Source organism: Sardina pilchardus, chromosome 20 (genome assembly GCF_963854185.1).
Source record: "Sardina pilchardus chromosome 20, fSarPil1.1, whole genome shotgun sequence".
Lineage (NCBI taxonomy): Eukaryota > Metazoa > Chordata > Actinopteri > Clupeiformes > Clupeidae > Sardina > Sardina pilchardus.
This window is the reverse complement of record NC_085013.1, coordinates 18,613,284-18,629,998: the sequence shown is the minus strand read 5'-3', so window position 1 is coordinate 18,629,998 and position 16,715 is coordinate 18,613,284. Positions and strand designations below refer to the sequence as shown.

Genomic DNA, 16,715 nt, shown 5'->3' with positions numbered 1-16,715 from the left:
AACAGTGACCTGACTCCTGGAGCTGGAGACTGATCCTTTCAGGTCACATATTTCTTTACGGCTGGAACTAATTTGGTGTTGTCACACGGTGACGTGTGCCATTCAGTTGAATCTGTTTAGTTCTCCGGGCTGAAGATGAGCCCTCGGTTGGAGTGGAGTGGAGTGGAGGGGGAACGTCAGCTGTAGGGGTTTCTGCCTGGCCTTTGTTTAGTTGTCCATGGAGACGATTGTGATTTTGTGGAGAGTGACTCATTCTTCTTCTTTCAACACATCTGTGGTAACCTTAGATTCCCTTTCAGAACATGATGTGTGTGTGTGTGTGTGTGTGTGTGTGTGTGTGTGTGTGTGTGTGTGTGTGTGTGTGTGTGTGTGTGCGTGCGTGCGTGTGTGTGCATATGTGTGTGTATGTGTATGGGTGTATGTATGTGTGTGTGTGTGTGTGTGAGTGGGTGTGCGTGTGTGTGCATACTGTATATGTGTGGGAGTGTGTGCCTGTGAGTGTGCATGTGTGTACACGTGTGGATATAAATGTGTGTGTGTGTGTGCGTGTATGTTCTGTGCTGTTCTGACCTCTGTTGTGCTGTGTTCTGTGTTCCAGGTTTGGTAAGAGCCTCAGGCTTGCGGGCATGGCCTTATTAACCTGTCCGTTTCCACCAATCACTACTCTATAGTGGACTTAGATGCGCTGCAATTAAACCCATTACATTCCCCTAACCAGCAGATATACTGTAGGCCTCCCCCTCTCTATATTTTAGAGGTCGCCGGGTTTCTTGCTTTCTCTCTCTCTTTCTCTCTTTTGCTCTCTCTCTCTTTTTCTGTCTCTGTCTTTCACCCTCTCTTTCTCTCTGTCATTATCTCTTTCTCTCTCTCTCTGTCACTCTCTTTCTCCCTCTTTCTCTCTCTATTTCTCTCTCTCTGTCAGTCTCTCTTTCTCCCTTTCACCCTCTCTCTCTCACCCTCTCTCTCTCTCTCTTTCTCCCTCTTTCTCTCTCTATTTCTCTCTCTCTGTCAGTCTCTCTTTCTCCCTTTCACCCTCTCTCTCTCACCCTCTCTCTCTCTCTCGCTCTCTCTCTCGCTCTTCCTCCCGCTCTGTCACTGCGTGTGTGAGATCTTTAATTAGAAATTAAGTGCCTCCATGTTCTCTTCCCAATCAGAGTTGCGTATTAATAAGATCCATCAGGAGCTTATTTGTGAAAGCTGTGAGAGATTATTCCCAGAGTGCTTTTGGCTCGGCTCAGCCCAGCGCAGCGTGGCTTTATCCGCGCGCTCCCCCACGCTAACACTGACGCAGAGAGCAGAGTTCAGCAGGCGTTCAGACCCCCGCCAAACTACGCTGCGCTCCGCTAACTAGAAACACGCTTTGATGGCAGCACTGTACTGTAAAACCCCCCTGTCTGTCTGTCCACTGCACTGTCCACTACACACACACACACACACACACACACACACACACACACACACACACACACACACACACACACACACACACACACACACACACACACACAGACAAAATCCTGGAGTGACTCACACTCACACACAAAAGAGACACACACACTTCAACAAACTCTTTTACTCTGTCCACTGCCATCTGGCATACACACATACACACACATACACTCACACAGAGAGAAGAGAACAGAGAGAGTGAGAGTGAGAGCAAGGGAGAGAGAGAGAGAGAGAGGGAGAGAGAGTGAGAGGGAGACAGACAGAGTTATCAAATTTATACAATGCTGTTTTGTTTATACAACTCATATTACGTTGAAGAAACTTAATTTTAACCCCTCAGTATCCCTCTGTGTGTGTGTGTGTGTGTGTGGGGGGGGGGGGGGGTGCTTATGCGGAGAGACAGTTCCGTATGTTATGGAATACATGTGTGACACAGTTTGCTTATGTTTGCTCGGCGGGAAAAAAGGTTTCCGATGTCAGAGTGAGCTCATCTTTGGCTTCATCTACTTGCTTCCATCCTGCACTCTCGTGCTTCTCCAAGCAGCGTGGCTACGCTAGCATCATAAAGGCCTGAGCGAGAGGCACATACTCTGGTTTGGAGGAGTCATGGAGTGGCCTTGACAGTTATGGAGCAGCCTTAAGAGTTATGGAGCAGCCTTAGGAGTTATGGCGCAGCCTTAAGAGTCATGTGGCCTTAAGAGTCATGTGGCCTTAAGACCTCCTGTTTTTATCTCTTCCTCCAGGACCACACCAGGGTCGTCAGTCCCATCATCGATGTCATCAGTCTGGACAACTTTGCGTACCTGGCAGCCTCTGCTGACCTGAGGGGAGGTGAGTGTGTGTGTGTGTGTGTGTGTGTGTGTGGGGGGGGGGGGGGGGGGGGGGGATATGCCCAGATGGGGGCAGTGACGGAGCTGTCTCCACTCATTCACCTGAGAGAGCTGACGTGACCCACTGCTTGAGCAAATCACACTTGACAGTGACTGACAGGCTAAGCCAGTCCATGTGTTGCCCAAGACGATCCACGCCAGACATACCCTCTGGGTTGTGCTCATTTTTAAACCTGATTGGGAATGTCTTGGTCTGTCTCTCCATCATATTTCACTGTCTGATCCACTCTATGTCTCTTAGGGTTTGACTGGAGTTTGCACTTTAAGTGGGAGCAGATCCCCATTGAGCAGAAGATGGCCAGGAACGACCCCACTCAGCCAATCAAGTGAGTTCTTATTGAGATGTGCCTGTTGTGCGATTCCTCAGCGCAGTTCCATTTCCCATCTTTCAGCTGTGCTCAGCGACTCCAAGTGTGAAGGCTGATGTATGAGGCTTTTAAGTCCACTCTTGGAAACTACAGGCTCACAATATGGCATGGTTTCCTGCTAGCGTTGGGGTAATATCGCATCAAAATAAATGAATAAATCTGTGTCAAACCGCTGTCACCAGCACAGGATGAATGTGTTTACAAGTCCCAGTGAAGCAAGTCGTTTATTCATCTCTTTTTTTCCTATCTTAACGTGTCACATGACTAATTCCACGTGTCTCCTCCAGGACTCCTGTCATTGCTGGTGGAATCTTTGTGATGGACAAAAGCTGGTTCAACCACCTGGGCCAGTACGACACACACATGGACATCTGGGGAGGGGAGAACTTTGGTAAATTTCACACACACACATACATCCCCCCCCCCCCCACACACACACACACAGCTCCCCCTTCAGAACATTTGCAGCTTTAGCTTTCTGTGTTGCATGCACGCTATGTTGTTGTGGCCCGGTCCAGCCGTACTGATTTGCCCTTCAAAGACCCAAACCACAACCATCCGCTGGTGTGCTCGACCGACCCAAACACTTCTGACGTCGCCACACCCCTCAGGTCCACTCTAAAGGAACCTGCACCCTCCTCCAGGGTAGCTGCTGCACCAACCGTGTGATCCAGCTGTGGCAGATCAAAGCGTCCCAACAACAAAGAGAGGGAAATCAATGGCAGCTCAGAGCCCTGTGTCTCTTGCGCTGCTCTGACTTTGAGGACGCGGGGTTGGGGGGCTTCAGTGTGTTGAAATGTGAGAGCTCTTTCTGCCGATTAGTCCTCCATTTTAAGGAGCGTGTTGGAAAAGTGTCCTGCTAAAGCCGTGTAATCTGCGGCTTGTGTGATTTGTGGGGGCATGAAACGAGAAGTTATCTAGAGCCCCCTCTTGTGCACCACTAGGCTACATTTTACTAGGGTCAGGGTAATGGAGCACAGACCCAGGAAATACCTATGTGTGTGTGTGTGTGTGTGTGTGTGTGTGTGTATGTGTGTGTGTGAGAGAGAGAGGGAGAGAGAGAAAGAGAGAGAGAGGGGGGGGGGGGGGGTTGAGGAGAGAGAGAGAAAGAGTTAGGGAAAGAGAGAGCGAGAGAGAGAGGGAGAAAGAGCGAGAGAGAGAGTGAGTTGATCTGATCCAGAGTCGAGGCAGAGGTCTGTGATTCCTGTTTTAAACTAGTGAATTTGACACGTGTCATCATCATGTCAGTGTCAATCACACACACACGTCTCCCACACATCACACACAGCGCATACTGCACCTGTTCTTCACTACAGATCACAGCAGATCACAGAATAGACAGTACTTCACAGTCCACATGTGATCTCCCAGATGTTAATGAATTGCCCCTGTGTTCTCTATCTGCCCTCTCTATCTGCCCTGCTCTTCCCAGAGCTGTCCTTCCGTGTGTGGATGTGTGGGGGCAGTCTGGAGATCCTGCCCTGCAGTCGCGTGGGCCACGTCTTCAGGAAGCGCCACCCCTACGATTTCCCAGAGGGCAACGCTCTGACATATATCAAGTGAGTGGCACCTGTAGACCAGACGACCTGTGTCTGTATGGGACCCCTGTCACACTCTTTCTTTCTTTCATTCTTTCTTTCTTTCTCTCTTTCTGACTGCCTCCTCTTCTCTCTCCCTCTGTGTCTCTTGCCTACTATCAATATGCCCTTTCTTTGTGTCATTCCATCTGACTCTCTGTCCTTTCAATGGTTTGATTGAATGAGTGCATTATTACCAAAGCCATACATTATATTACTCTATATATATTATGGAGACATACATTGTTATTTTATATTGGAGACATACAGCGCCCTCCACAATTATTGGCACCCCTGGTTAAGATGTGTTCTTTAGCTTCTAATAAATTCATTTTTTTCCCAAATAATATAGGACCTCAATGAAAAAAAGCATAAAATCCAACCTTTAATACAAGTGCATTTATTTAGAAGGAAAAAAACCCCACATTAAGAAATAATTATTCTTCATAAAATCACCTGTTCCACAATTATTGGCACCCCTACCAATTCCTAGGAAATAAATGTAATTAAAGTATTTCTGTCATTTCTGTCATTTCTACAGTAGTTTACAAAGTCAATCAGAGTATGTAGGAACATTTAATTAGTAATTCTTAACATCCTGTTTCCCTGGGCTATCAATATGACGTGACACAGAGGCCATTTCTCTTCAACATGGGAAAGACAAAGGAACACACTGTTCAAGTAAGGCAGATGTGTGTCGACCTTCACAAGTAAGGCAATGGCTATAAGAAAATAGCCACTCGCACACCTGTCCATATCTATGGTCAGAGGAATCGTTAAGAAGTTTAAAACAACTGGAACAGTGGTAAACAAGCCTGGAAGAGGACGCAAGTTTATTTTGCCACCACGCACAGTGAGGAGGATGGTAAGAGAAATAAAAAAATCTCCAAAACTCACTGTTACAGAATTGCATCAAATGGTTGCATCTTGGGGTCACAAAGTCTCCAAAACAACCATCAGGCGCTATCTACATGCCAACAAGTTGTTTGGGAGGCATGAAGGGAAAAAAAACAAACACTCTAAGTGGGTCTGGCGTAACAAAAAGATGAGTATGCAGAACAGCACCTCATGCCCACTGTGAAGTATGGGGGAGAATCGGTGATGCTATGGGCCTGTTTGTCTTCCAAAGGGCCTGGGAACCTCTTTAGGGTGCATGGCATCATGAATGCTTTGAAATACCAGGACATTTTAAATCAAAATCAGGTGGCCTCTGCCCGAAAGCTGAAGATGGATCGTCACTGGGTCTTTCAGCAAGATAATGACCCTAAACATATGGCCAAGTCTACACAGAAATGGTTCACCAGACACCGTATCAAGCTCCTACCATGGCCATCTCAGTTCCCAGACCTCAACCCCATTGAAAACCTGTGGGGTGAGTTGAAGAGGAGAGTGCAGACGAGAGAACCCAGGTCGTTGGATGATTTGGAGATTTTGTGCAAAGAGGAATGGTCGAAGATCCTTCTTTCTGTTTTCTCTAATCTTGTGAAACATTATAAGACATGATTAGGTGCTGTTTTATTAGCAAAAGGGGGTTGTACAAAGCATTAACATCAGGGGTGCCAATAATTGTGGCACACATGATTTGATGTAAAATAATTATTTCTTAATGTGGGATTTTTTTCCTTCTAAATAAATGCACTTGTATTAAAGGTTGGATTTTACGCTTTTTTTCATTGTGGTCCTATATTATTTGGAAAAAAAATGAATTTATTAGAAGCTAAAGAACACATCTTAACCAGGGGTGCCAATAATTGTGGAGGGCGCTGTACATTGTTATTTTATATAATGGAGACATTTATTGTTATTATATTATGGAGACATACAGTACATTGTTATTCTTTATATTATAGAGACATACAGTACATTATTGCTCTATATGGAGACATACTGTACATTGTTATTGTATATATTATAGAGACATACATTGTATGGTAACCTGTCTGTGCCCTCCTCTCTTGCGCTCGCAGGAACACGCGTCGGGCGGCGGAGGTGTGGATGGACGAGTATAAGCAGTACTACTACGCCGCTCGGCCCTCTGCTCAGGGCAAGGCCTTCGGGAGGTCAGTGTAGCGCTCGTGTTCTCTCTCCCTCGTACTGGCTGCCTCAGTGTGGTCATTGCTCCTCCATGAACGTCTGCCTTGCATCTGTTCTCACCGCCATTACTGAGACATGAGCTCAGTTTGGAGGATGCAATTAGACACAATAGAGGCATTCCTGTGCACCTCTGTCTCTCTCTCCCACACTTTCTCTCTCTCTCTCTGTCTTTCTCTCAATTCAGTTCAAAGGTGATCTACTGGCATTACAAAGAGTTAGACAGTACTGTTGCCAAAGCAATTATCACATAAAGTTGTGTGTGTGTGTGTGTGTGTGTGTGTGTGTGTGTGTCTCTCTCTCTCTCTCTCTCTCTCTAATGATGATGATCTGTGCAGCATCACAGAGCGGGTGGAGCTGCGGCACAAGTTAAACTGCAACTCGTTCCGCTGGTACCTGGAGAACGTCTATCCTGAGCTCAGGTGGGTGACAGGGCGCAGGCTGGACCACAGACAGGGCTGGCTGACTGTGTGTGTGTGTGTGTGTGTGTGTGGGAGAGAGAGGAAACTGTCTGTTTCTCATCCATTAGCTGTTTGTCACTGTTTTATTAGCCCTCTCTCTGCTTTCATGACAACCGTAAACATCGTTAGATAGATGTCGATTGCGTTGCGCAGCGGGTGCAGACATGTGTGTTTGTTTGTGTTTACGCATTTGTTTGTGTGTGTGTGTGTGTGTGTATGCTACAGAGCCCATCTGGAAGATCTCAGTGTAACTCTCTGGCTAATTCCCAAATGCCTTCTCTCCTGCTGTGTGCCTCTATCTGTGTGTATGTGCGTTGTTTATGTGTGTGTGTGTGTGTGTGTGTGTGTGTGTGTGTGTGTGTGTGTGTGTGTGTGTGTCTATGTGTACATGTGTGTGAGTGTGTATGTTTATGTCTGTGTTTATGTACATTTGTGTGTGTGTGTACATGTGTACGTGTGTGTGTGTGAGTGTGTCTGCGTGTGTGTTTATGTGTACATATGTGTGTACATGTCTTTATATGTATATGTGTGTGTGTGTGTGTGTGTGTGTCTGTGTGTGTGTGTGTCTATGTGTATGTGTGTGTGTGTGTGTGTCTATGTGTATGTGTGTATGTGTGTACGTGTGTGTACATGTGTGTGTGTGTGTGTGTGTGTGTGTGTGTGTGTGTGTGTGTGTGTGTGTGTGTGTGTGTGTGTGTATGTGTATGTGTGTATGTGTGTGTACATGTGTGTGTGTGTGTAGGATCCCTGAGCAAGAGGCCGTGTACAGCGTGCTGAAGCAAGGTGGCCAGTGTCTGGAGACTGAGGGGACGGACATGTTGGGCCTGGCCGACTGCAAGGGCAGCAGCGCCAGCAGAGTGCAGGCACAGGTCAGTTCCACTGTCCAGCGCCAGGCCTTCCCCCACAGCCACACCGCACACACAGCCAGGCCTTCCCCCACACACACAGCCAGGCCTTCCCCCACACACACAGCCAGGCCTGCCTCTTCAATCACACCGCACACCGCCAGGCCCTCCTGCTCGGGCTTACACTGCAGTTCTGCGCCAAAAACAGAAAATCAGCCACATTTTCCTCCTCCCTTGGGACGCCTAGTGATTTAAGAACTTAACCTTTGCAAGAGCCATTTGTTTTTTACATTTACTTTTTTTGCATTATTACTGTATATGAAATCTGATAAGAACCGGCTGATTTTGTTCACTCTTCTCCAGTATGAACTTTTGCAACGGCTATAATCCTAGACTTGTAAATTGAAATGATGAGTTGTGAAACAACTGTTGAATGTTAAAGGATTAAAATCATGTCAGAAGTTTAAAAGTTTAAAAGCAAACAAAGAAATCCTACAATTGGATGCAAAAGATAACCACAGGCGTTCTAAAGCAAGCCGCATCCTTGCAGGCCGTTTGACTTATCGACGCGCTGACAGTCTAATCTTTGCGGCATTTGGGGTTTGGAAAGTTGTGGGCCAGCCTTATTAACTCCTTCTCTTCTGGTTGTTTCCAATCCAATCCCGCTGGCAGAGATGGACGCTGTCCGAGCCTCAGATCCGGCAGCAGGACCTCTGTCTCGCCATCAGCGCCTTCACTCCGGGGTCAAAGGTCAAGATGGAGCCCTGCAACTTCAAGGAGCCCAGACAGGTGAGCGGCGCCACACCTGGCCTGCATAGGGTGTTGCGGGGGGCGGGGGGGGGGGTGGGCAGGGTGTGTTGTTACACAGGTCTCAGTGGAATTCATCTGGGCCTTTAACCTGCCCAGAGCTCCTATAACTGGCACCTGGTCGTCCACCAGCCACAGCACAGCGCAGTGCCACGGGTCAGGGGTATTTACGACGATGACAACAGTCTGAACATACCCAACACGTGCTCTGGACCATGTCCTCCGTACGCGCCGGGCCGTCGAATGTGTGGAAAGTTTTCGAGGAGTGACAAGACAGATGAGAGACAAGACAGATGTTCCAGAGATGAGAGACATGGCGCTGTCCTGTCCTGGAGACACACGCATCTCTGACTCCCAGAGGCGATGGGGTCGTCTGTACCCCACACTGACACCCTATCCCACATGTGGAACCCCCCCAGGCCAAGCATCAGCTCATCCCTCTGCTCTCCCCCTGCCTGCAACACTCATCTCATCCGTCAGTGCCATGACTGAGCTCCCCACTGCATTCGGCTCGGCAGCGCCGATGATTTACGTCCTTTGGGTGGAGACTAACCCAAACCATGTGTTGCTGTGCGCATGTTTGCGTCTGTGTGTGTGTGTATGTACGTGTCTGTGTGTATGTTTGCGTCTGTGTGTGTGTGTGCGACTGTGCGTGTATGTATGAGTGTGTGTGTGTTCGTGTGTGTGTGTGTGTGTGTGTGTGTGTTTGTGTGTGTGTGTGTTTGTGTGCGTGTGTATGTGTGTGTGTGTATGCGTCTGTGGGTTTGCTTGTGTGTGTGTGTGCGTGTATGTATGTGTGTATGTGTGTTTGTCTGTGTGTGTGTGTGTGTGTGTGTGTGTGTGTGTGGGTGTATGCGTCTGTGGTTTTGTTTGTGTGTGTGTGTGTGTGTGTGTGTGTGTGTGTGTTTGTTCATATGTGTGTGTGTGTGTGTGTGTGTGTCTGTGGTAGTGGCCAGCGCTGACCGTGTTCTCCTGGCCTGTGGGCTCCGGAGATGAGCTGGGGCTCAGAGCTCAGTCTGAGGCCTGACCAGTGACCAGGCATCTAAAGTGGAGGACATCTTGTGTGCAGCGGCCGGCCGAGCGAGCGAGCGAGCTCTGCTCCATTACCCTCCGTTGTGTTGCTTGTAAAGTCCCAAGCTCCAGATGGTGTCTGCCATAATGTATGGTCGTTACACAGCCCGGCCTACATATTTCAAATAGCTGGAGCTGAATCTGTAATTCAGCCCCATTAGCTCGTGCTAATGTGTGAAAAACGCTTATGGGAAGCGGAATGCTGTTGGTGGACAAATTGAGATAATTCCTCACGCATGTGGTCCTCTTTTACTGTATGAACTGAGCTCTACACTCTTTGTAAAAAATTTGCTATCGGTTTATAGAACCAAAATGCATGCCTCATATGCGGCACCCCTAAATGGTTCTTTAAATCATTTTGAAGGATTCATCAAAGGAAGCCCTAAGGGTTCTTTAATGCCTGCATGGTTCTATATAGCACCCCGAGAACCCTTTTTGTGAGAAACCTTTTTGTAAGTGTATGTTGCAGATATATTCACTCACTCACTTACTCTTACTCATGCACAGACTCTTTCAGACTTTAATTACCAGACAGGCACAGGCACAAATGTAGTGTATTTTCATCACACATATATGCATTCCTTTCACACTAACATAAACACTTATCGAGGCCGGCCTGGCCAGCCGAGGAGAACTATTGTTACTCTCCCCACACACACCTCCCGTTTTACCATGTGGTTCCACTCAGTCCAGCTTTAGCTTCTAAGATTGTTTTTTATGTGTGTGCTCGTGCTCGTGCACGCGTATCTGTGTGTTTTTGTTCCGAAGTTCATCTTATTAATTTATCATTGTCTACAGGCCAGAGTCTGTTCCTCTCTCCTTGCCAACTGATTTATGAACCATCGATTTATAGTCAGTCTTAGCTCCTCCTCAAAAAGCCCCCACATTTCCTTTTGAAAATGCCTCAAGCGGTTCCATTTGTGTGGGGGTGCGTGTCCAGAGGGAGTCTTTCTCCTTGGACTGCTATATTTATATCGAAATGGCCAAAACTTACTCTCTCATGCAACATTTTGGCAGTATCAGTTCACAAATTAAGATCATTTGGCTCTATGTCTCGAAGAAGAAAGGAAACTTGTGATGGTTTAGAAAAAAAGAAATAAGTACAATTGCTTGTGTCGTTATACACTGCATGCATCGTGGTCAAAGTGATCGTCATTGTGGCGTCTTAACAGGCTAAAATCTGACGGGACGAGGAAACGTTCTCTTTCATCACGTTACATTTATACAGCTCTTTTCTACACTCAAAGCGCTTCACAGTGGAGAGGGAACCTCGCTAAGCACTACAAATAGACACAGCTGGCAGTCAGACCGTGTGTTTGTGTGGCAGGCTAAACGCAGTGTGGCAGCATGGCATTGCCATTGTGTTTGTGTGGCAGGCTAAACGCCGTGTGGCACTGGCATGGTGTGTTTGTGCGGCAGGCTAAACGCCGCGGTGCACGGCAGCGTAAGGCCCTGGCCTGGTGGAGCGTATCTGCTGTGTGCTCCTGCGCCTGGCCTGTCAGAGCGAGCCTGTGTGTCAGGCCTCCTGATTACTGTAATCCAGGCCTGAGTCAGACTCCTGCTGCTCCATTACTGCATCTAACTCAAACCGGCTGCCGCTGGGCCGCCGTGCCAAGACCAAAGGCCCACGCCGGGCGGCGCCAGACACCGAGCCGTTTGGCCTGAACCCGCTCACCTTCCTCACCCCGCGCCAGATGGGCTCTCGCTGCTCAGGTGTGGTGAGATGGACAGAGGAAGTGCCACTCCCTGTGTCCTGACAGCTGCCCCCATCATAGCAGACGCCACTCAGAAGTGACACATGATGGACGCTCACACACATGGTCCACATGTGCTCGGGGAGGTGGGGACCATCTTGCTGCACATCTGGCGTTTTATGTCACCAATAAAAGCATTAGCAGTGAAGATGTGTCGTTTTTAAAGGCGTCCGAATATGACTGATGTAATATGAGTGTTCCGGGTGTTTAACAGCGAACCCTGTTTTCTGCCTCTCTCTCTCTCTCTTCACCTGTGCAGAAGTGGAGGCCTAAAGGCACCGCCCTGCAGCACATGGTCAGCGGTCTCTGCCTCGACAGCCAGCCCCCCGCCGGTCCACCAATCATCACCCAGTGTCACCCCCAGTTGGCCAGCCAATCGTGGGAGCCCCAGCTCATCACCTGACCTTGGGAGAGACGAGGATGAAGAAGAGGAGGAGGAAGCAGTTTCGGGTGGACGAAGCCAGATGGATTGACTGTGTGGAGAGTGTTTGGTGGTGGTGGTGGTGGTGGTGGTGCGTCGCCTGCACTGGGACTCTGAGGGGTGAGGGGCATGTCTTCACACTGTAGTGGGCGGGAGATGCTGCTGTCTTAGTCGTAGAGGACTTTATTTTTGTCCAAAGGTTAATGCCATTGTGTTCGGTCCAAGGGGTGTTTTGTGACATTTCTTTCTGTGGTCAGTAAGATTGATGATATTGGGGATGGATAGACAGATGGAGGGAGAGAGAGAGAGAGAGGGAAGGGAGAGAGAGAGGGCAAGATTTATTGCACCTTTTACCCTCTTAAACAGCTCATATCTGTATATTCTCTCATTCTCATGGCCAATGTGGTTCTCATTGATTAACTTAAATCCCATGGAAGCTATTGACTGTTCATCGTTTTAATGGCTGTCTTGACTCTGAGTTTCACAGTGCATTCCTCAAAGTGATGTTGTATATATTGTAGAAAGCTCCAGCCATAATCTTTTTTTAAGTCTTTAATTTCAAAATATAAAATATTTGTAGGCAGTATGAGGATGCTCATAAATTCTTATGCTGTTTTTAGAGCCAAGAGAAACATTACAGTTGCTGTCTGGGCTGACAGTCAGAAGTTTGGCTCATTGTCATTCCAAATAGATCAGACGAGGCTTGGAAGAGAGGGCACGGTTTAATAAAGCACTGGAACGTTTCATGCTAAATGGACTGAACTGCAGACGGTTTATGGGATGTGTGCTATACAATGCACAGGTCCATGCACAGCATCTGACATTTATTTTGCATGGCCTCCAAAACCAAAACGCATTCAGCTGGAGGTAAACGATGCAGTGAGCCCAAAGAATGTTTTATTGCTATTTTTGTGTTTTTAAATTCTTTTTGTAAATACTTGAGGCTTGAATAAGCTTTGTTTTGGAATATCTGACCATCCATGTCATTTGAAAAAACAAATAAAAAATGGCAACCAACTGACTCCGTGATGCATCTTTCATCTAATTCAATATATGCCACAAGTCATGCAGAAACAATGGCACACACATCTCCTGAGACATTCTATTCTCTGTAGACTGAATTTAAATGAAAGAGGGGAAATGACATGTGTATTAGATTACCCAGTTGATTAACGCATGATAAAACACCAAGACATGTATTTGGAAAGCAGCCCAATGCAACACCCTATTCATCCACAAGATGGCAGACGTTCCTTAGAATCAAATCCATCTGCTCAGCAGTAGGCCTATCATTTGTAGCCTGTGTCTGGAAATACACTGAGAAATCCCTCGTGAGGTATGGGGTAAGTGAAAGATCACACTGCTTGTAAACCTTTTTCTCCATTTATGCGTCTACCCATCTGTCTCTACTGAGAAATTGGCTTGAATTGGGTGAGATCTGTGTAGGATGTTTGAGAAACTGGCCATATTTGTAAGAACACTCTCATTTTCAGCCTGGCCTATATCTTACACCTTACTTCAGCCCATATGACCAATTTAGAGGAAGACTTTCTTGTTGAAAAGTAAATGGTTAATGGAGTCTTTCAATGGAATATTGTTGCTTCTTTTTGATGATGTTCTGACAGTAAATGGTCAGACGAGCATTACACTTCATGTCACACCATACTGTAGGCCATGTGGACCATAGGCAAGATTGTGGGCTATAACTTTTATAAGTAAGGGTAAGATTTTGTAGGCTTTTAACTGTAAAATTGTTTACAGTTCATTTGAACTATTCTAATGTTCATATTCTGTTAAGTTGCTTTGGACAAAAGTGTCTGTTAAGTACAATAATCATGACCATATCACAAACCAACACACACACACACACACACACACACACACACACACACACACACACACACACACACACACACACACACACATACACACACACAAGCACGCATTGGAAAATCATCAAAAATCTGTATCAATCAGTAAGCATTCAAATATGTCTATGCATCTGTAGACTATGGCCCAATAAATACAAAGGTATTAGATACCATTTAAAAGGCAGAGACCAAAAGAGCTCATCACCAGGCCTGGGACAGTAGTCAAGTGCTGCCCAAGCAGACCTGCTGTGCATGGGAAAGCTATAGGCATTCCAGCTTTGCTCCACAGGCCTCTGCCTGAACTCTGGTCTATCCCCTCAAAAAGCTATGTCTGGAATGCAGGGCACTGATACGGTTCTTTAGAAGGTCAATTATCCGTCACCACGGGCAAGAGGAGTTAGGCCTGGCTTCTTCATCAGGTAGAGTGATTTAATGGCGTAAAGATGGGCTTGTAGGCCTACCTACAATACAATTTTAGTTTGATGTGGTGATAATCTCATCCCATTTTTGTCTTAAATTGCCCATAGTCCTGGATTACAGCCGTTGTGATAAATTACTGGCTAAATGAGACAAAAGGTAGCCTATCTGACGAATACCCTTCTAAATATTTTGATAGGCCTACAGTACCAAGGCATTTGCAACAATTCAACTTTAGGCTTGACTTTTTTTGACTGATGATGCCAGTAGGTCACTAGTGGTTCAAGAGCTGGGGAAAGTGTAGGACCAATCCAAGACGATGTAAAAAGGTTCTAATGTTATGGATCGAAAGGTTCTATTTATGGATCCAAAGGTTCTAATGTTATGGGTCCATAGGCATTTCTTACTAGTGGGAGGAGCTGTCGTAGTCATAAACACAGTACAAAAAATAGGTACCGCCCCATTTTGATTGGCACATATTTTGAGCAACCGTGAACCGAAACGATCAAACCAGTCACAAGGAACCGCCCAATTCATGAAGACTGGGCGGTCCGTTGCTAAGGGTGAGGTTTGGTTGAACCGGCTAGTGTACCGAGGAGCGAAAGAGGAGCAGGTGAAACGCCTGATGTTTGGAAAGCGTAGGTGACTGCGTGTCGTGGGAGCATTGCCCTTTAATCTCCGATAACATAACTTTCTTCAGATTTGGAATACACACACCTAATATCGATATTGACTGGGTGACAACTGCACTTGGTTACCGCATTACTGGATTGGGTGTTGATCAGGTAAGGAGAGAGATGCAAGTAACGTTTGGCATTTTTATTAGCTAGCGATTACTATCGCTAAAACGTTAAACTAAGCTTATCCTAGGTAATGTCCATTTGTCGCTAACGTTAATATCCGAGCTGGTTAATAGCGAACTTGTTCACGTCACATACTGAAGTGTAGCACTCCTCTGTTGAGAGCCAATGTTAGCTTGAATTGGCAGTAAGGTGGATGAGCCAGAAATTAACAGTCAGCTAAGCTGGCTGTTGTAGCGTTAACGTTACTTCTGGTGCAAGCTTGCCTGTCATGAGACTGACGCTAACGTTTGTAGATATTGATGTTCTTGGCTAACACTAGCTTATACGATATTAGACAACGTTAAGTATCAGTCACAGACAACCGGACTTGGTCAGATCTGTTCACAGGTAGAGTCTGCCTATCGTTGACAAACGTCAAATGATCAGTCTCTGCACTGTCGAATAACCACCAACGTTAACGTTAAGGTGGAATGCACGGTTCACGTAGTTAATGTTAACATGCCTCATTAATGTTATACCTTACCTATATTTACTAATGTTGCCCTGCTGAGCTAATATTTGTGAGGGCTGGCTTGGGTAACGCTGTAGCTTATTATAGCGTAATGTTTACTTGAGAACATTAACGTTGTAAGTTACGTTCACGTTGCGTTAGTTACTTGAGCAGTCTCGTTAAGGTTGTCTCATGTGTGAACGTTAGCTAACGTTAGCTAACGAAAAAGGTGGCAGCATTTTAAAATAGACACAAGCCAGATATCGCAGCCTGTGATTATATGTAAAAGACAGTTTATCTAACTTGGATGGATGGACAACCTCCATATCCTTGTTGCAAACAACCCTGCCTTTGGTGGCTAACAAAAATTGGCTAACTAACGCCAGCTAACTTGAACATGACCGACCTATCATAACTATTGATAGCTGACGTTAACATTAGTGGACAAATTACACTAGATAACTAACTATCTCAGCATCTAATTTGAACGTTTGACTTGAAGCTAACTAGATAGTCACCACTAATAAGCTACTCCTTGTATATCGCTCCGGACTTTGAGTATTCCTCTAGGCTTCCTTGTTAGGATAGCTCACTAGCTCCAGCAAAATGCGGCACATCTGGACCAATGCCATTTTCTCGCTGCGTAGCTTGGAAGCTAACGTTAACTCGAGAGGCTGAACACCAGTATCAATTTCCAGGCATGCAGAAAACGAAAACCGGTACGTTATGCTTGTGTAAATGTTCATTCAGAGTGACTCACAACCGTGGCCATGTCGGGGAGAGTCAGCCACCTAATTCATGCGTTTGGTATGACTTCTGTTGCCTGGTGATGTAAATGGCTAAAAAGGTGGATCAACCATCTCAGGTTGTTACATAGTAGCCGTATGTACCTATTTCAAGTGAAGCAAAGTTACTGTATCTTTAGGTGAGAGAGTAACGTTACATTGGGTGAGGGGGGTACACAAGTTATTTTCACTTCACCCTCTGTAAAGTGATGTGGTTTTACGGATTTCGTTCTGCTAATTGGGACAGGGAGCGAGTCTGCGACATGGCTGGGCGATGAGCGAACATGTATCAGAATCGAATTTAACGAACACTTCAGAAAGTTGTAGTCGTGTGAAAAGGTGGCCAGAACCAAGCTTTCACTTTACACTTCTCACTGGTACTTTACCTGACGCCAGGTACCTTCTTTCCTGGCAAATCAATTGATATGAGTCATATTTCTCATGTCTCAATCTGACGTCTCAATGCACTGCAGTGCTCTGTCAAAGTTGTGACAGAAGATATTCTCCAAAAGATTTCTCTGCAAAGTGATTTATTGTGTCTCCCAATAATAAAATATTCTTAATCTGAGTAGTTTTGGGCGCAGTCTAGTCAGGTTTCACCTGATATCCACCTGT

General features: G+C 46.3%; 2 protein-coding genes across 7 annotated transcripts in view; both read left to right on the top strand.

Moving 5' to 3' along the window:
- Positions 1 to 12,749, top strand: part of galnt16 (UDP-N-acetyl-alpha-D-galactosamine:polypeptide N-acetylgalactosaminyltransferase 16) — a 29,856-nt gene extending 17,107 nt beyond the window's left edge. For both annotated transcript variants that reach the window (XM_062522787.1, XM_062522786.1), the window contains exons 7-15: positions 2,193 to 2,280; positions 2,581 to 2,665; positions 2,995 to 3,098; positions 4,140 to 4,266; positions 6,252 to 6,344; positions 6,714 to 6,797; positions 7,579 to 7,705; positions 8,354 to 8,470; positions 11,573 to 12,749. In XM_062522787.1, the coding sequence (XP_062378771.1) occupies positions 2,193 to 2,280; positions 2,581 to 2,665; positions 2,995 to 3,098; positions 4,140 to 4,266; positions 6,252 to 6,344; positions 6,714 to 6,797; positions 7,579 to 7,705; positions 8,354 to 8,470; positions 11,573 to 11,716 (969 nt within the window). In that variant the 3' untranslated portion in view covers positions 11,717 to 12,749. The remainder of the gene's footprint in view (positions 1 to 2,192; positions 2,281 to 2,580; positions 2,666 to 2,994; positions 3,099 to 4,139; positions 4,267 to 6,251; positions 6,345 to 6,713; positions 6,798 to 7,578; positions 7,706 to 8,353; positions 8,471 to 11,572) is intronic.
- A 1,852-nt stretch (positions 12,750 to 14,601) lies between these two features.
- The window catches only part of numb (NUMB endocytic adaptor protein), a 41,407-nt gene continuing 39,293 nt past the window's right edge, over positions 14,602 to 16,715 (top strand). For 4 of the 5 annotated variants that reach the window (XM_062522532.1, XM_062522527.1, XM_062522531.1 and 1 more), the window contains exon 1: positions 15,908 to 16,034. In XM_062522532.1, the coding sequence (XP_062378516.1) occupies positions 15,941 to 16,034 (94 nt within the window). In that variant the 5' untranslated portion in view covers positions 15,908 to 15,940. Of the gene's footprint in view, positions 14,808 to 15,907; positions 16,035 to 16,715 lie in introns of those variants that run through there. The other variant, XM_062522528.1, reaches the window with a different exon arrangement.